The sequence below is a fragment of the Haliotis rufescens genome, unplaced genomic scaffold, assembly GCF_023055435.1.
Source record: "Haliotis rufescens isolate VD_foot unplaced genomic scaffold, xgHalRufe1.0.p SCAF_36, whole genome shotgun sequence".
Lineage (NCBI taxonomy): Eukaryota > Metazoa > Mollusca > Gastropoda > Lepetellida > Haliotidae > Haliotis > Haliotis rufescens.
Window position 1 is genome coordinate 3,159,834 of NW_025964068.1, and position 18,960 is coordinate 3,178,793.

An 18,960-nucleotide genomic window follows, 5' to 3' on the forward strand; every position below is an offset into this window, starting at 1 on the left:
ATTCAAAATTGAATATTATCCAAATATGTTTGTATTTATGGAGACCAATATTGCTTTTGGTGTGCACAAGCGCTGATATTAACTGTCAAAATGGCGGAACAGCTCTTTCAGGCTCCTTTGGACGATGCAGAATTGGCTATACCGGCACCAACTGTCAGACTAGGGGTCAGTGCACGCGAGCGTTATTACTGTGCTTCACTTCATGTCTCTATTTTTGTTATATTGATCGTTATGATCTACTTTTGGATGTAAATGTAAATACAAAGCAAATGGTCATTTCTGCTTAAGAATACGAAATGAGCAAGCCGTGGCAAAATCAAACTTTGTTCCACACGGTTATCCAAAATTGAATATTATCCAAATATGTAGGTAGTTATGGAGATCAATATTGCTTTTGGTGTGCACAAGCGCTGACATTAACTGTCAAAATGGCGGAACAGCTGTGTCTAACTCCTTTGGGCGTTGCGCGTGCAGCTGCAGAACTGGCTATACAGGCACCAACTGTCAGACTAGGGGTCAGTGCACGCGAGCGTTATTACCGTCCTTCACTTCATGTCTCTATTCTTGTTATATTTATCGTTATGATCTACCTTTGGATGTAAATGTAAATACAAAGCAAATGGTCACCTCTGCTTAAGAATTCATAATGAGCAAGCCATGGCAAATTCAAACTTTGTTACACGTCATGTAGGTTTGCACATAACTCGTGGTTATTCAAAATTGAATATTATCCAAATATGTTTGTATTTATGGAGACCAATATTGCTTTTAGTGTGCACAAGCGTTGATATTAACTGTCAAAATGGCGGAACAGCTGTTTCTGGCTCCTTTGGACGATGCGTGTGCAGCTGCAGAACTGGCTATACCGGCACCAACTGTCAGACTAGGGGTCAGTGCACGCGAGCGTTATTACTGTGCTTCACTTCATGTCTCTATTCTTGTTATATTGATCGTTATGATCTACTTTTGGATGTAAATGTAAATACAAAGCAAATTGTCATTTCTGCTTAAGAATACGAAATGAGCAAGCCGTGGCAAATTCAAACTTTGTTCCACACGGTTATCCAAAATTGAATATTATCCAAATATGTAGGTAGTTATGGAGATCAATATTGCTTTTGGTGTGCACAAGCGCTGACATTAACTGTCAAAATGGCGGAACAGCTGTTTCTAACTCCTTTGGGCGATGCGCGTGCAGCTGCAGAACTGGCTATACAGGCACCAACTGTCAGACCAGGGGTCAGTGCACGCGAGCGTTATTACCGTCCTTCACTTCATGTCTCTATTCTTGTTATATTTATCGTTATGATCTACCTTTGGATGTAAATGTAAATACAAAGCAAATGGTCACCTCTGCTTAAGAATTCATAATGAGCAAGCCATGGCAAATTCAAACTTTGTTACACGTCATGTAGGTTTGCACATAACTCGTGGTTATTCAAAATTGAATATTATCCAAATATGTTTGTATTTATGGAGACCAATATTGCTTTTGGTGTGCACAAGCGCTGATATTAACTGTCAAAATGGCGGAACAGCTCTTTCAGGCTCCTTTGGACGATGCAGAATTGGCTATACCGGCACCAACTGTCAGACTAGGGGTCAGTGCACGCGAGCGTTATTACTGTGCTTCACTTCATGTCTCTATTTTTGTTATATTGATCGTTATGATCTACTTTTGGATGTAAATGTAAATACAAAGCAAATGGTCATTTCTGCTTAAGAATACGAAATGAGCAAGCCGTGGCAAAATCAAACTTTGTTCCACACGGTTATCCAAAATTGAATATTATCCAAATATGTAGGTAGTTATGGAGATCAATATTGCTTTTGGTGTGCACAAGCGCTGACATTAACTGTCAAAATGGCGGAACAGCTGTTTCTAACTCCTTTGGGCGTTGCGCGTGCAGCTGCAGAACTGGCTATACAGGCACCAACTGTCAGACTAGGGGTCAGTGCACGCGAGCGTTATTACCGTCCTTCACTTCATGTCTCTATTCTTGTTATATTTATCGTTATGATCTACCTTTGGATGTAAATGTAAATACAAAGCAAATGGTCACCTCTGCTTAAGAATTCATAATGAGCAAGCCATGGCAAATTCAAACTTTGTTACACGTCATGTAGGTTTGCACATAACTCGTGGTTATTCAAAATTGAATATTATCCAAATATGTTTGTATTTATGGAGACCAATATTGCTTTTAGTGTGCACAAGCGTTGATATTAACTGTCAAAATGGCGGAACAGCTGTTTCTGGCTCCTTTGGACGATGCGTGTGCAGCTGCAGAACTGGCTATACCGGCACCAACTGTCAGACTAGGGGTCAGTGCACGCGAGCGTTATTACTGTGCTTCACTTCATGTCTCTATTCTTGTTATATTGATCGTTATGATCTACTTTTGGATGTAAATGTAAATACAAAGCAAATGGTCATTTCTGCTTAAGAATACGAAATGAGCAAGCCGTGGCAAATTCAAACTTTGTTCCACACGGTTATCCAAAATTGAATATTATCCAAATATGTAGGTAGTTATGGAGATCAATATTGCTTTTAGTGTGCACAAGCGCTGACATTAACTGTCAAAATGGCGGAACAGCTGTGTCTAACTCCTTTGGGCGATGCGCGTGCAGCTGCAGAACTGGCTACACCGGCACCAACTGCCAGACCAGAGGTCAGTGCGTGCGAGCGTAATTACTGCTGAACAGTTTACATTTCTTTTTGAAATATTTCTAATTACGATTTATGTTTTGATGAAGTTAAACCTGAAAAGCTAAATGGCCAACAATCTTGACAATTAGAATGAAAGAGGCATTAACAGATGACATAAAGTACAAATCCACCTTTTATATTACAAAACTGATGTTCAAGCCAAATATTTTTGGATTTATTGAGACCGATATTGTTTTAGTGTGCACAAGTGCTGACATTAACTGTCAAAATGGCGGAACAGCTGTGTCTAACTCCTTTGGGCGATGCGCGTGCAGCTGCAGAACTGGCTACACCGGCACCAACTGCCAGACCAGAGGTCAGTGCGTGCGAGCGTAATTACTGCTGAACAGTTTACATTTCTTCTTGAAATATTTCTAATTACCATTTATGTTTTGATATAGTTAAACCTGAAAAGCTAAATGGCCAACATTCTTAGCAATTAGAATGAAAGAGGCATTAACAGATGACATAAAGTACAAATCCACCTTTTATATTACAAAACTGATGTTCAAGCCAAATATTTTTGGATTTATTGAGACCGATATTGTTTAAGTGTGCACAAGCGCTGACATTAACTGTCAAAATGGCGGAACAGCTGTGTCTAACTCCTTTGGGCGATGCGCGTGCAGCTGCAGAACTGGCTACACCGGCACCAACTGCCAGACCAGAGGTCAGTGCGTGCGAGCGTAATTACTGCCCAACAGTTTACATTTCTTCTTGAAATATTTCTAATTACCATTTATGTTTTGATGAAGTTAAACCTGAAAAGCTAAATGGCCAACAATCTTAACAATTAGAATGAAAGAAGCATTAACAGATGTCATAAAGTACAAATCCATCTTTTATATTACAAAACTGATGTTCAAGCCAAATAATTTGGGATTTATTGAGACCGATATTGTTTTAGTGTGCACAAGCGCTGACATTAACTGTCAAAATGGCGGAACAGCTGTTTCTGGCTCCTTTGGGCGATGCGCGTGCAGCTGCAGAACTGGCTATACCGGCACCAACTGTCAGACTAGGGGTCAGTGCACGCGAGCGTTATTACCGTCCTTCACTTCATGTCTCTATTCTTGTTATATTTATCGTTATGATCTACCTTTGGATGTAAATGTAAATACAAAGCAAATGGTCACCTCTGCTTAAGAATTCATAATGAGCAAGCCATGGCAAATTCAAACTTTGTTACACGCCATGTAGGTTTGCACATAACTCGTGGTTATTCAAAATTGAATATTATCCAAATATGTTTGTATTTATGGAGACCAATATTGCTTTAAGTGTGCACAAGCGCTGATATTAACTGTCAAAATGGCGGAACAGCTGTTTCTAACTCCTTTGGGCGATGCGTGTGCAGCTGCAGAACTGGCTATACCGGTACCAACTGTCAGACTAGGGGTCAGTGCACGCGAGCGTTATTACTGTGCTTCACTTCATGTCTCTATTCTTGTTATATTGATCGTTATGATCTACTTTTGGATGTAAATGTAAATACAAAGCAAATGGTCATTTCTGCTTAAGAATACGAAATGAGCAAGCCGTGGCAAATTCAAACTTTGTTCCACACGGTTATCCAAAATTGAATATTATCCAAATATGTTTGTATTTATGGAGACCAATATTGCTTTTAGTGTGCACAAGCGCTGATATTAACTGTCAAAATGGCGGAACAGCTGTTTCTGGCTCCTTTGGACGATGCGCGTGCAGCTGCAGAACTGGCTACACCGGTACCAACTGTCAGACCAGAGGTCAGTGCGTGCGAGCGTTATTACTGCTCAACAGTTTACATTTCTTCTTGAAATATTTCTAATTACCATTTATGTTTCATGGAGCTATACCTGAAAAGCTAAATGGCCAACATTCTTAACAATTAGAATGAGAGAGGCATTAACAGATGTCATAAAGTACAAATACATATTTTCTATTACAAAAAAACTGAAGTTCAAGCCAAATATTTTGGTATTTAGTAGGAACAATATTGCTTTTAGTGTGCGCAAGCGCTGACATTAACTGTCAAAATGGCGGAACAGCTGTTTCTGGCTCCTTTGGGCGATGCGCGTGCAGCTGCAGAACTGGCTATACAGGCACCAACTGTCAGACTAGGGGTCAGTGCACGCGAGCGTTATTACCGTCCTTCACTTCATGTCTCTATTCTTGTTATATTTATCGTTATGATCTACTTTTGGATGTAAATGTAAATACAAAGCAAATGGTCACCTCTGCTTAAGAATTCATAATGAGCAAGCCATGGCAAATTCAAACTTTGTTCCACACGGTTATCCAAAATTGAATATTATCCAAATATGTAGGTAGTTATGGAGATCAATATTGCTTTTAGTGTGCACAAGCGCTGACATTAACTGTCAAAATGGCGGAACAGCTGTGTCTAACTCCTTTGGGCGATGCGCGTGCAGCTGCAGAACTGGCTACACCGGCACCAACTGCCAGACCAGAGGTCAGTGCGTGCGAGCGTGCGAGCGTTATTGCTGCTCTTCACTTTATATATATCCTCTTGAAACCATGTATATTTTGCTACATTGTAACCAATATTGCTTTTAGTGTGCACCAGCGCTGACATTAACTGTCAAAATGGCGAAAATGCTGTTTCTGGCTCCTTTGGGCGATCGTATATATATATATTTCTCATGCTGTTAACATCCTCCTCTAATTATATCATTATGTCAACGTCCTATCCTATCATTAAGTCAACGTCCTATGATTATGTCAACGTCCTATCCTATCATTAAGTCAACGTCCTATGATTATTTCAACGTCCTATCCTATCATTAAGTCAACGTCCTATGATTATGTCAACGTCCTATCCTATCATTAAGTCAACGTCCTATGATTATGTCAACGTCCTATCATTATGTCAACATCGTATCCTTATGTCAACGTCCTACCCTATCATTAGGTCAACCTCCTATCCTATCATTATGTCAGCGTCCTACCCAAACATTATCTTGACTTACATATCGTTACATATCACAGTATCTTTTTACATATCACCTCACTTCTCCAGACTGTTCAACACAACTCCTATGCGAGAACTCGGGAACAGCGATTGAACAGTTTGGAAGTTGCACATGTCGCTGTCCGGCTGGCTACTCAGGACCAACTTGTGCGAACGTTGGTGAGTGTTTGCCAAGTCCAAGTCTATAAAATTGAAACCATCAAACAAATAATGTTATGAGTCGCAGAGAGACGTTAATGCCACTAGGTGTTGGGTATGTGGATTGTGTACAAACATTCACATATGGACTTTTACGTATTCAGCTAGTCGAAAGTGTTTTACAAACAAAACGAAAAAGTTGTCTGTCATCCAACGTTCATAAAAATTATAACAAGACTGAGAGAATATTATACAACGTTCTTCCCTCCTTCCCAGACTGCACGAGACAGATTTCCTGTCGCAATGGCGGTGTAGCGGTTAACCAGTTCGGTACATGCAGATGCCAATGTGCTTCTGGTTTCACGGGGAGCAACTGTGAGAACCAAGGTATGTACAGCTTAAAGTCTTAAATCGGAGCAATAGTTCATTCAAAATAAATGTCAAACGAACATGGTAAAAATATTATGACCTTTCGGATACTAAAAAGACGGATAAGTTGCGAATCCAAATAGAAAACCTAATTCTAAATACTGGTCATGGAAGTTGTAAAGCCTTTTATCTATTTAAGTTCATTCATTAAGTTTTTGTTAACTGTTTCTTTTCAGATTGTTCCTCACTTATCTGCCAGAACGGCGGCACAGCTGTCAGTCAGTCCGGTTCGTGTCGATGCCAGTGCCCCTTCGGTTACTCGGGAACCAACTGTCAAATTAGAGGTGTGTAGTATTTTGTTTTCTAAATTCTGAAACTTGCAATTCGCCGGCCATTTCAAATGCTTTACGGAGTTACGGGCGGTCCAGTGGTCTAGGGTGCTGAAATTCGCGGTACAGGATTACGTCCTTTCGGAGGACCTGAATCCTATCATCGAAGGTGCGACACTAATATGATTTTGGGTTGGGCAGCACCGTGTCAGTGTTCTTAGATTTCGAAACCGGCTTCACTTCAGAATTTACTTCCACTAACACGCTGCGAAATAACTGACATTCACTTACTCAAAAGCTGTAACATTTGGTCAAGAAAACGTTTACAAGATGGTGTTATTGCCTTTCAGACTGTTCAAGCGTTATCACCTGTGCAAACCGCGGCAGCGCAGTCCAGAACGCCTTCAGTGGTAACTGCGAATGCAGATGTACCCCCCAGTTCACAGGACCTACATGTCAAACACCAAGTAAGTCATAGTTACATTGCAGGGGTATCAAACAGAGAGCGTGGTGTCTTTACCTCCAGATCCGGGGAATGCCAGGTAGGTTTCTACAAGATTCTGCAGCGGTGCTTCAGCCGCCGAGGAGGAGAGAACCATCCAGTTCCGGAACAGATGTGTTTTCATTCATTACTGATGGTCCTGCAGGCAGGGGAAATGTTTGTTAAACTGCGCAAAATGGGGATTATAAACAGACAAATAAACCTGTAAGAATTGCGATGTTATGTGTTTTGTTTGGGAGCGTCTTCTACAGAAGATATTGTCTTTCATCTGTATCACATGCGGGCTACCCTAGCGCACATCGTGCACATGTAATACAGAAAACCCCGCCGTCGATGGTAAATTTGCTGTTAGGTATCTAAAAGCAGCACCATCCTTGTATTTAGTGTGTCCAGTAAAATCTGAACATGTTTTATTGAAACCCTGCTTCTCCTGCATGAACCACTCTGAAAGCGTGGATTCTATGGATATACAGTTGTATATTCCATTTGTATGACCTGTGTGCTTCAATATTCTTTTCTTTGTCAGACACCGATTCCTGAAGGTATGTCTTTTTGTTCCATTGTTTTGCCTCTTTGGATGGACATTTCCTAAAACTAGTATCTTCAATGTGCAGTTACTATACATGCATGCCTTCTGTATAGCAATGTCTTATACAACGTTTACAGTCACTCTGCCTCAACCTTTAAGGCTTTCCCATTAAATAAAGGACCTCCTGTCTCTGCTGCATTCTGTGCGTTGTCATGGAAATACAAATGTTGCATTTCAGCTCCAAGATGTGACCCTCGATGTAACGACAAAGGAACAGCATCTGTTGATGAACTGAACTGTCAGTGCGTATGTCAGGACGGATACACTGGACAAGACTGCTCCAGTAATAGACATACATTTTCTTCTCCCTTTTCAACAATAATCCCAGACGGTGCATATGTACGGGCTAGCCTCGTGGTTTCGCGTTCTCTCATCACACAAAAGGCCCGGGTTCTATTCTCCATATGGGTACAATGTGAGACTCCAATATCTGGTGTCACCCTCTGTGATATTGTGATATTGCTGAAATATTGCAAAGACGGCATAAAACTAAACTCACTCACTCTCACATACTGGCCATGGCTTTCACTTTTCTTCATTCGTTTTGATACAATACATTCTTTGCCCAAGCATCAGATTAGCTGATTTCGTTCATTTTTCTCTTTCCTCACACTTTTTTAAAATCATTGTTACCTCAGTAAGATTGCATCGCCTCTACTTTTCCACTTCCATAAGTAGTCACAGACGAGCAACTTGTTTTTTCAGACTTCAGTCCCTGATTACTGATTACTGTCTGATATAGTTCCTCAATATACTTCATCACTCAATTATATTATTTAATTGTTTTCGTATAGGCTTGTCAACCCAATAGTATATAGTCTGTAACAACATGGTAAAATAGTATAACTCTTCACAAATTTTACTGAATAATAATATGTAGGTATGTTGCGTAGTTACCATCACTATCCATTCAAGCTCCAGCTGGCCCTCATTAACAAATGTCTCAGAGGGGTACTCTGTCGCTCTTCTGTACTCATTATCCCGTGTCTCATACACGAGTATTTCTCTCATTTTAATGCTTTCTACTTGTTCATTCAATTTTCAGCTCACATGCTGTATCAAACCCTATCTTGTTAAAAAATTGTATTTTCTAAACGTCTGTAAACATATCGCGCAAACAACATTAGGACCAGATGTTCCACCACGCTCAACACAGGCCATAGCCTTCCCACCGGAAAAAAACGTGTGCCAGCCTACATTGTAGATATATCTTTCTTTTCCACCTTTTCATTGACATAACATCTTTCATATACATTTCTACCTTGACTCTGGTCTATCATATCTTATTTGAGATATATTTCAATCAACTTCTTCATTACCCCACTTTATTTGAAAAGAAATCGTTTTATTTAAGCATGTCGTGAATAAATCTTTAGGACCAGGTGTACCACCACGATCAACTTCAGCCCCAACTGGACAAACGTGTACCAGCCTAAACTGTAACGAGTCAGGGACAGCCAGGAGAGATATCAGAAATTGTAGATGTATCTGTAGACGTGGATTTTCTGGGGACTCGTGTCAGAGGGGTAATTCTTTCTTTCTTTTGCACCTATTCAATGTGCATGACATCTTTTATATACATTTCTATCATCTATGTGATTCCGGTCTATCAAATCTTATTTGAGATTTATTTCATTCAATATCTTCACTCCCCCACTTTATTTGAAAGGAAATTGTTTTATTTAAGCATGTCGTAAATAAATCTTTAGGACCAGGTGTACCACCACGATCAACTTCAGCCCCAACTGGACAAACATGTACCAGCCTGAACTGTAACGAGTCAGGGACAGCCAGGAGAGATATCAGAAATTGTAGATGTATCTGTAGACGTGGATTTTCTGGGGACTCGTGTCAGAGGGGTAATTCTTTCTTTCTTTTGCACCTATTCAATGTCCATGACATCTTTTATATACATTTCTATCATCTATAAGACGCCGGTTTCTCATGTCTTATTTGAGATTTATTTCATTCACAACTTCACTCGCCCACTTTATTTGAAAAGAAATCGTTTTATTTAAGCATGTCGTGAATAAATCTTTAGGACCAGGTGTACCACCACGATCAACTTCAGCCCCAACTGGACAAACGTGTACCAGCCTTAACTGTAACGAGTCAGGGACAGCCAGGAGAGATATCAGAAATTGTCGATGTATCTGTAGACGTGGATTTTCTGGGGACTCGTGTGAGAGGGGTAATTCTTTCTTTCTTTTGCACCTATTCAATGTCCATGACATCTTTCATATACATTTCTATCATCTATAAGACGCCGGTTTCTCATATCTTATTTGAGATTTATTTCATTCAATATCTTCACTCCCCCACTTTATTTGAAAAGAAATCGTTTTATTTAAGCATGTCGTGAATAAATCTTTAGGACCAGGTGTACCACCACGATCAACTTCAGCCCCAAATGGACAAACGTGTACCAGCCTAAACTGTAACGAGTCAGGGACAGCCAGGAGAGCTATCAGAAATTGTCGATGTATTTGTAGACGTGGATTTTCTGGGGACTCGTGTCAGAGGGGTAATTCTTTCTTTCTTTTGCACCTATTCAATGTGCATGACATCTTTCATATACATTTCTATCATCTATAAGACGCCGGTTTCTCATGTCTTATTTGAGATTTATTTCATTCAATATCTTCACTCCCCCATTTTATTTGAAAAGAAATCGTTAATTTAAGCATGTCGTGAATAAATCTTTAGGACCAGGTGTACCACCACGATCAACTTCAGCCCCAACTGGACAAACGTGTACCAACCTGAACTGTAACGAGTCAGGGACAGCCAGGAGAGATATCAGAAATTGTCGATGTATCTGTAAACGTGGATTTTCTGGGGACTCGTGTGAGAGGGGTAATTCTTTCTTTCTTTTGCACCTATTCAATGTCCATGACATCTTTCATATACATTTCTATCATCTATGTGACTCTGTTCTATCATATCTTATTTGAGATTTATTTCAATCAACATCTTCATTCCCACACTTCATTTGAAAAGAAATCGTTAATTTAAGCATGTTGTGAATAAATCTTTAGGACCAGGTGTACCACCACGATCAACTTCAGCCCCAACTGGACAAACGTGTACCAGCCTTAACTGTAACGAGTCGGGGACAGCCAGGAGAGATATCAGAAATTGTCGATGTATTTGTAGACGTGGATTTTCTGGGGACTCGTGTCAGAGGGGTAATTCTTTCTTTCTTTTGCACCTATTCAATGTGCATGACATCTTTTATATACATTTCTATCATCTATAAGACGCCGGTTTCTCATGTCTTATTTGAGATTTATTTCATTCAATATCTTCACTCCCCCAGTTTATTTGAAAAGAAATCGTTTTATTTAAGCATGTCGTGAATAAATCTTTAGGACCAGGTGTACCACCACGATCAACTTCAGCCCCAACTGGACAAACGTGTACCAGCCTTAACTGTAACGAGTCGGGGACAGCCAGGAGAGATATCAGAAATTGTCGATGTATTTGTAGACGTGGATTTTCTGGGGACTCGTGTCAGAGGGGTAATTCTTTCTTTCTTTTGCACCAATTCAATGTGCATGACATCTTTTATATACATTTCTATCATCTATAAGACGCCGGTTTCTCATGTCTTATTTGAGATTTATTTCATTCAATATCTTCACTCCCCGACTTTATTTGAAAAGAAATCGTTTTATTTAAGCATGTCGTGAATAAATCTTTAGGACCAGGTGTACCACCACGATCAACTTCAGCCCCAACTGGACAAACGTGTACCAGCCTTAACTGTAACGAGTCAGGGACAGCCAGGAGAGATATCAGAAATTGTCGATGTATCTGTAGACGTGGGTTTTCTGGGGACTCGTGTCAGAGGGGTAATTCTTTCTTTCTTTTGCACCTATTCAATGTGCATGACATCTTTCATATACATTTCTATCATCTATGTGATTCCGGTCTATCATATCTTATTTGAGATTTATTTCATTTAATATCTTCACTCCCCCACTTTATTATAAAAGAAATCGTTTTATTTAAGCATGTCGTGAATAAATCTTTAGGACCAGGTGTACCACCACGATCAACTTCAGCCCCAACTGGACAAACGTGTACCAGCCTAAACTGTAACGAGTCAGGGACGGCCAGGAGAGATATCAGAAATTGTAGATGTATCTGTAGACGTGGATTTTCTGGGGACTCGTGTCAGAGGGGTAATTCTTTCTTTCTTTTGCACCAATTCAATGTGCATGACATCTTTCATATACATTTCTATCATCTATAAGACGCCGGTTTCTCATGTCTTATTTGAGATTTATTTCTTTTTATATCTTCACTTGCCCACTTTATTTGAAAAGAAATCGTTTTATTTAAGCATGTCGTGAATAAATCTTTAGGACCAGGTGTACCACCACGATCAACTTCAGCCCCAACTGGACAAACGTGTACCAGCCTAAACTGTAACGAGTCGGGGACAGCCAGGAGAGATATCAGAAATTGTAGATGTATCTGTAGACGTGGATTTTCTGGGGACTCGTGTGAGAGGGGTAATTCTTTCTTTCTTTTGCACCTATTCAATGTGCATGACATCTTTCATATACATTTATATCATCTATGTGACTCTGTTCTATCATATCTTATTTGAGATTTATTTCAATCAACTTCTTCATTCCCACACTTCATTTGAAAAGAAATCGTTAATTTAAGCATGTTGTGAATAAATCTTTAGGACCAGGTGTACCACCACGATCAACTTCAGCCCCAACTGGACAAACGTGTACCAGCCTTAACTGTAACGAGTCGGGGACAGCCAGGAGAGATATCAGAAATTGTAGATGTATCTGTAGACGTGGATTTTCTGGGGACTCGTGTCAGAGGGGTAATTCTTTCTTTCTTTTGCACCTATTCAATGTGCATGACATCTTTTATATACATTTCTATCATCTATAAGACGCCGGTTTCTCATGTCTTATTTGAGATTTATTTCATTCAATATCTTCACTCCCCCACTTTATTTGAAAAGAAATCGTTTTATTTAAGCATGTCGTGAATAAATCTTTAGGACCAGGTGTACCACCACGATCAACTTCAGCCCCAACTGGACAAACGTGTACCAGCCTTAACTGTAACGAGTCGGGGACAGCCAGGAGAGATATCAGAAATTGTCGATGTATTTGTAGACGTGGATTTTCTGGGGACTCGTGTCAGAGGGGTAATTCTTTCTTTCTTTTGCACCAATTCAATGTGCATGACATCTTTTATATACATTTCTATCATCTATAAGACGCCGGTTTCTCATGTCTTATTTGAGATTTATTTCATTCAATATCTTCACTCCCCGACTTTATTTGAAAAGAAATCGTTTTATTTAAGCATGTCGTGAATGAATCTTTAGGACCAGGTGTACCACCACGATCAACTTCAGCCCCAACTGGACAAACGTGTACCAGCCTTAACTGTAACGAGTCAGGGACAGCCAGAAGAGATATCAGAAATTGTCGATGTATCTGTAGACGTGGATTTTCTGGGGACTCGTGTCAGAGGGGTAATTCTTTCTTTCTTTTGCACCTATTCAATGTGCATGACATCTTTCATATACATTTCTATCATCTATGTGATTCCGGTCTATCATATCTTATTTGAGATTTATTTCATTTAATATCTTCACTCCCCCACTTTATTATAAAAGAAATCGTTTTATTTAAGCATGTCGTGAATAAATCTTTAGGACCAGGTGTACCACCACGATCAACTTCAGCCCCAACTGGACAAACGTGTACCAGCCTAAACTGTAACGAGTCAGGGACGGCCAGGAGAGATATCAGAAATTGTAGATGTATCTGTAGACGTGGATTTTCTGGGGACTCGTGTCAGAGGGGTAATTCTTTCTTTCTTTTGCACCAATTCAATGTGCATGACATCTTTCATATACATTTCTATCATCTATAAGACGCCGGTTTCTCATGTCTTATTTGAGATTTATTTCTTTTTATATCTTCACTTGCCCACTTTATTTGAAAAGAAATCGTTTTATTTAAGCATGTCGTGAATAAATCTTTAGGACCAGGTGTACCACCACGATCAACTTCAGCCCCAACTGGACAAACGTGTACCAGCCTAAACTGTAACGAGTCAGGGACGGCCAGGAGAGATATCAGAAATTGTAGATGTATCTGTAGACGTGGATTTTCTGGGGACTCGTGTCAGAGGGGTAATTCTTTCTTTCTTTTGCACCAATTCAATGTGCATGACATCTTTCATATACATTTCTATCATCTATAAGACGCCGGTTTCTCATGTCTTATTTGAGATTTATTTCATTCAATATCTTCACTCCCCCACTTTATTTGAAAAGAAATCGTTTTATTTAAGCATGTCGTGAATAAATCTTTAGGACCAGGTGTACCACCACGATCAACTTCAGCCCCAACTGGACAAACGTGTACCAGCCTAAACTGTAACGAGTCGGGGACAGCCAGGAGAGATATCAGAAATTGTCGATGTATCTGTAGACGTGGATTTTCTGGGGACTCGTGTGAGAGGGGTAATTCTTTCTTTCTTTTGCACCTATTCAATGTGCATGACATCTTTCATATACATTTCTATCATCTATGTGATTCCGGTCTATCATATCTTATTTGAGATTTATTTCATTTAATATCTTCACTCCCCCACTTTATTATAAAAGAAATCGTTTTATTTAAGCATGTCGTGAATAAATCTTTAGGACCAGGTGTACCACCACGATCAACTTCAGCCCCAACTGGACAAACGTGTACCAGCCTAAACTGTAACGAGTCAGGGACGGCCAGGAGAGATATCAGAAATTGTAGATGTATCTGTAGACGTGGATTTTCTGGGGACTCGTGTCAGAGGGGTAATTCTTTCTTTCTTTTGCACCAATTCAATGTGCATGACATCTTTCATATACATTTCTATCATCTATAAGACGCCGGTTTCTCATGTCTTATTTGAGATTTATTTCTTTTTATATCTTCACTTGCCCACTTTATTTGAAAAGAAATCGTTTTATTTAAGCATGTCGTGAATAAATCTTTAGGACCAGGTGTACCACCACGATCAACTTCAGCCCCAACTGGACAAACGTGTACCAGCCTAAACTGTAACGAGTCAGGGACGGCCAGGAGAGATATCAGAAATTGTAGATGTATCTGTAGACGTGGATTTTCTGGGGACTCGTGTCAGAGGGGTAATTCTTTCTTTCTTTTGCACCAATTCAATGTGCATGACATCTTTCATATACATTTCTATCATCTATAAGACGCCGGTTTCTCATGTCTTATTTGAGATTTATTTCATTCAATATCTTCACTCCCCCACTTTATTTGAAAAGAAATCGTTTTATTTAAGCATGTCGTGAATAAATCTTTAGGACCAGGTGTACCACCACGATCAACTTCAGCCCCAACTGGACAAACGTGTACCAGCCTAAACTGTAACGAGTCGGGGACAGCCAGGAGAGATATCAGAAATTGTCGATGTATCTGTAGACGTGGATTTTCTGGGGACTCGTGTGAGAGGGGTAATTCTTTCTTTCTTTTGCACCTATTCAATGTGCATGACATCTTTCATATACATTTCTATCATCTATGTGACTCTGTTCTATCATATCTTATTTGAGATTTATTTCAATCAACATCTTCATTCCCACCCTTTATTTGAAAAGAAATCGTTAATTTAAGCATGTTGTGAATAAATCTTTAGGACCAGGTGTACCACCACGATCAACTTCAGCCCCAACTGGACAAACGTGTACCAGCCTTAACTGTAACGAGTCGGGGACAGCCAGGAGAGATATCAGAAATTGTCGATGTATTTGTAGACGTGGATTTTCTGGGGACTCGTGTGAGAGGGGTAATTCTTTCTTTCTTTTGCACCTATTCAATGTGCATGACATCTTTTATATACATTTCTATCATCTATAAGACGCCGGTTTCTCATGTCTTATTTGAGATTTATTTCATTCAATATCTTCACTCCCCCACTTTATTTGAAAAGAAATCGTTTTATTTAAGCATGTCGTGAATAAATCTTTAGGACCAGGTGTACCACCACGATCAACTTCAGCCCCAACTGGACAAACGTGTACCAGCCTTAACTGTAACGAGTCGGGGACAGCCAGGAGAGATATCAGAAATTGTCGATGTATCTGTAGACGTGGGTTTTCTGGGGACTCGTGTCAGAGGGGTAATTCTTTCTTTCTTTTGCACCTATTCAATGTGCATGACATCTTTCATATACATTTCTATCATCTATGTGATTCCGGTCTATCATATCTTATTTGAGATTTATTTCATTTAATATCTTCACTCCCCCACTTTATTATAAAAGAAATCGTTTTATTTAAGCATGTCGTGAATAAATCTTTAGGACCAGGTGTACCACCACGATCAACTTCAGCCCCAACTGGACAAACGTGTACCAGCCTAAACTGTAACGAGTCAGGGACGGCCAGGAGAGATATCAGAAATTGTAAATGTATCTGTAGACGTGGATTTTCTGGGGACTCGTGTCAGAGGGGTAATTCTTTCTTTCTTTTGCACCTATTCAATGTGCATGACATCTTTTATATACATTTCTATCATCTATAAGACGCCGGTTTCTCATGTCTTATTTGAGATTTATTTCATTCAATATCTTCACTCCCCCAGTTTATTTGAAAAGAAATCGTTTTATTTAAGCATGTCGTGAATAAATCTTTAGGACCAGGTGTACCACCACGATCAACTTCAGCCCCAACTGGACAAACGTGTACCAGCCTTAACTGTAACGAGTCGGGGACAGCCAGGAGAGATATCAGAAATTGTCGATGTATTTGTAGACGTGGATTTTCTGGGGACTCGTGTCAGAGGGGTAATTCTTTCTTTCTTTTGCACCAATTCAATGTGGATGACATCTTTTATATACATTTCTATCATCTATAAGACGCCGGTTTCTCATGTCTTATTTGAGATTGATTTCATTCAATATCTTCACTCCCCGACTTTATTTGAAAAGAAATCGTTTTATTTAAGCATGTCGTGAATGAATCTTTAGGACCAGGTGTACCACCACGATCAACTTCAGCCCCAACTGGACAAACGTGTACCAGCCTTAACTGTAACGAGTCAGGGACAGCCAGAAGAGATATCAGAAATTGTCGATGTATCTGTAGACGTGGGTTTTCTGGGGACTCGTGTCAGAGGGGTAATTCTTTCTTTCTTTTGCACCTATTCAATGTGCATGACATCTTTCATATACATTTCTATCATCTATGTGATTCCAGTCTATCATATCTTATTTGAGATTTATTTCATTCAATATCTTCACTCCCCGACTTTATTTGAAAAGAAATCGTTTTATTTAAGCATTTCGTGAATAAATCTTTAGGACCAGGTGTACCACCACGATCAACTTCAGCCCCAACTGGACAAACGTGTACCAGCCTTAACTGTAACGAGTCGGGGACAGCCAGGAGAGATATCAGAAATTGTCGATGTATCTGTAGACGTGGATTTTCTGGGGACTCGTGTCAGAGGGGTAATTCTTTCTTTCTTTTGCACCTATTCAATGTGCATGACATCTTTTATATACATTTCTATCATCTATAAGACGCCGGTTTCTCATGTCTTATTTGAGATTTATTTCTTTTAATATCTTCACTCCCCCACTTTATTTGAAAAGAAATCGTTTTATTTAAGCATGTCGTGAATAAATCTTTAGGACCAGGTGTACCACCACGATCAACTTCAGCCCCGACTGGACAAACGTGTACCAGCCTTAACTGTAACGAGTCGGGGACAGCCAGGAGAGATATCAGAAATTGTCGATGTATCTGTAGACGTGGATTTTCTGGGGACTCGTGTCAGAGGGGTAATTCTTTCTTTCTTTTGCACCTATTCAATGTGCATGACATCTTTTATATGCATTTCTATCATCTATGTGACTCTGTTCTATCATATCTTATTTGAGATTTATTTCAATCAACATCTTCATCCCCCACTTTATTTGAAAAGAAATCGTTTTATTTAAGCATGTCGTGAATAAATCTTTAGGACCAGGTGTACCACCACGATCAACTTCAGCCCCAACTGGACAAACGTGTACCAGCCTTAACTGTAACGAGTCAGGGACAGCCAGGAGAGATATCAGAAATTGTAGATGTATCTGTAGACGTGGATTTTCTGGGGACTCGTGTCAGAGGGGTAATTCTTTCTTTCTTTTGCACCTATTCAATGTGCATGACATCTTTCATATACATTTCTATCATCTATAAGACGCCGGTTTCTCGTGTCTTATTTGAGATTTTTTTCATTCAATATCTTCACTCCCCTACTTTAATTAAAAGGAAATGGTTTTATTTAAAGGGGCACTGATTTCTATCATCTATGTGACTCCGTTCTATCATATCTTATTTGAGATTTATTTCAATCAACATCTTCATTCCCCACTTTATTTGAAAAGAAATCGTTTTATTTAAGCATGTCGTGAATAAATCTTTAGGACCAGGTGTACCACCACGATCAACTTCAGCCCCAACTGGACAAACGTGTACCAGCCTAAACTGTAACGAGTCGGGGACAGCCAGGAGAGATATCAGAAATTGTCGATGTATCTGTAGACGTGGATTTTCTGGGGACTCGTGTCAGAGGGGTAATTCTTTCTTTCTTTTGCACCTATTCAATGTGCATGACATCTTTTATATGCATTTCTATCATCTATGTGACTCTGTTCTATCATATCTTATTTGAGATTTATTTCAATCAACATCTTCATCCCCCACTTTATTTGAAAAGAAATCGTTTTATTTAAGCATGTCGTGAATAAATCTTTAGGACCAGGTGTACCACCACGATCAACTTCAGCCCCAACTGGACAAACGTGTACCAGCCTTAACTGTAACGAGTCGGGGACAGCCAGGAGAGATATCAGAAATTGTAGATGTATTTGTAGACGTGGATTTTCTGGGGACTCGTGTCAGAGGGGTAATTCTTTCTTTCTTTTGCACCTATTCAATGTGCATGACATCTTTTATATACATTTCTATCATCTATAAGACGCCGGTTTCTCATGTCTTATTTGAGATTTATTTCTTTTAATATCTTCACTCCCCCACTTTATTTGAAAAGAAATCGTTTTATTTAAGCATGTCGTGAATAAATCTTTAGGACCAGGTGTACCACCACGATCAACTTCAGCCCCAACTGGACAAACGTGTACCAGCCTTAACTGTAACGAGTCAGGGACAGCCAGGAGAGATATCAGAAATTGTCGATGTATCTGTAGACGTGGGTTTTCTGGGGACTCGTGTCAGAGGGGTAATTCTTTCTTTCTTTTGCACCTATTCAATGTGCATGACATCTTTCATATACA

The 18,960-nt window shown here is 39.6% G+C and overlaps 1 protein-coding gene across 2 annotated transcripts in view; it reads left to right on the forward strand.

The window, feature by feature from the left end:
- Positions 1-18,960, forward strand: part of LOC124147734 (neurogenic locus notch homolog protein 1-like) — a 63,817-nt gene that overhangs the window by 21,908 nt on the left and 22,949 nt on the right. The window contains exons 16-62 of one of the 2 annotated variants that reach the window (XM_048381168.1): positions 103-165; positions 399-515; positions 773-889; positions 1,123-1,239; positions 1,539-1,601; positions 2,209-2,325; positions 2,559-2,675; positions 2,913-3,029; positions 3,267-3,383; positions 3,621-3,737; positions 3,995-4,111; positions 4,345-4,461; positions 4,702-4,818; positions 5,052-5,168; positions 5,736-5,846; positions 6,102-6,212; positions 6,431-6,538; positions 6,874-6,990; positions 8,991-9,140; positions 9,324-9,473; positions 9,656-9,805; positions 9,989-10,138; positions 10,321-10,470; positions 10,653-10,802; positions 10,986-11,135; positions 11,319-11,468; positions 11,652-11,801; positions 11,985-12,134; positions 12,317-12,466; positions 12,650-12,799; positions 12,983-13,132; positions 13,316-13,465; positions 13,649-13,798; positions 13,982-14,131; positions 14,315-14,464; positions 14,648-14,797; positions 14,981-15,130; positions 15,313-15,462; positions 15,646-15,795; positions 15,979-16,128; positions 16,312-16,461; positions 16,645-16,794; positions 16,978-17,127; positions 17,643-17,792; positions 18,091-18,240; positions 18,423-18,572; positions 18,756-18,905. In XM_048381168.1, the coding sequence (XP_048237125.1) occupies positions 103-165; positions 399-515; positions 773-889; positions 1,123-1,239; positions 1,539-1,601; positions 2,209-2,325; positions 2,559-2,675; positions 2,913-3,029; positions 3,267-3,383; positions 3,621-3,737; positions 3,995-4,111; positions 4,345-4,461; positions 4,702-4,818; positions 5,052-5,168; positions 5,736-5,846; positions 6,102-6,212; positions 6,431-6,538; positions 6,874-6,990; positions 8,991-9,140; positions 9,324-9,473; positions 9,656-9,805; positions 9,989-10,138; positions 10,321-10,470; positions 10,653-10,802; positions 10,986-11,135; positions 11,319-11,468; positions 11,652-11,801; positions 11,985-12,134; positions 12,317-12,466; positions 12,650-12,799; positions 12,983-13,132; positions 13,316-13,465; positions 13,649-13,798; positions 13,982-14,131; positions 14,315-14,464; positions 14,648-14,797; positions 14,981-15,130; positions 15,313-15,462; positions 15,646-15,795; positions 15,979-16,128; positions 16,312-16,461; positions 16,645-16,794; positions 16,978-17,127; positions 17,643-17,792; positions 18,091-18,240; positions 18,423-18,572; positions 18,756-18,905 (6,327 nt within the window). The remainder of the gene's footprint in view (positions 1-102; positions 166-398; positions 516-772; positions 890-1,122; positions 1,240-1,538; positions 1,602-2,208; positions 2,326-2,558; positions 2,676-2,912; positions 3,030-3,266; positions 3,384-3,620; positions 3,738-3,994; positions 4,112-4,344; positions 4,462-4,701; positions 4,819-5,051; positions 5,169-5,735; positions 5,847-6,101; positions 6,213-6,430; positions 6,539-6,873; positions 6,991-8,990; positions 9,141-9,323; positions 9,474-9,655; positions 9,806-9,988; positions 10,139-10,320; positions 10,471-10,652; positions 10,803-10,985; positions 11,136-11,318; positions 11,469-11,651; positions 11,802-11,984; positions 12,135-12,316; positions 12,467-12,649; positions 12,800-12,982; positions 13,133-13,315; positions 13,466-13,648; positions 13,799-13,981; positions 14,132-14,314; positions 14,465-14,647; positions 14,798-14,980; positions 15,131-15,312; positions 15,463-15,645; positions 15,796-15,978; positions 16,129-16,311; positions 16,462-16,644; positions 16,795-16,977; positions 17,128-17,642; positions 17,793-18,090; positions 18,241-18,422; positions 18,573-18,755; positions 18,906-18,960) is intronic. The other variant, XM_048381169.1, reaches the window with a different exon arrangement.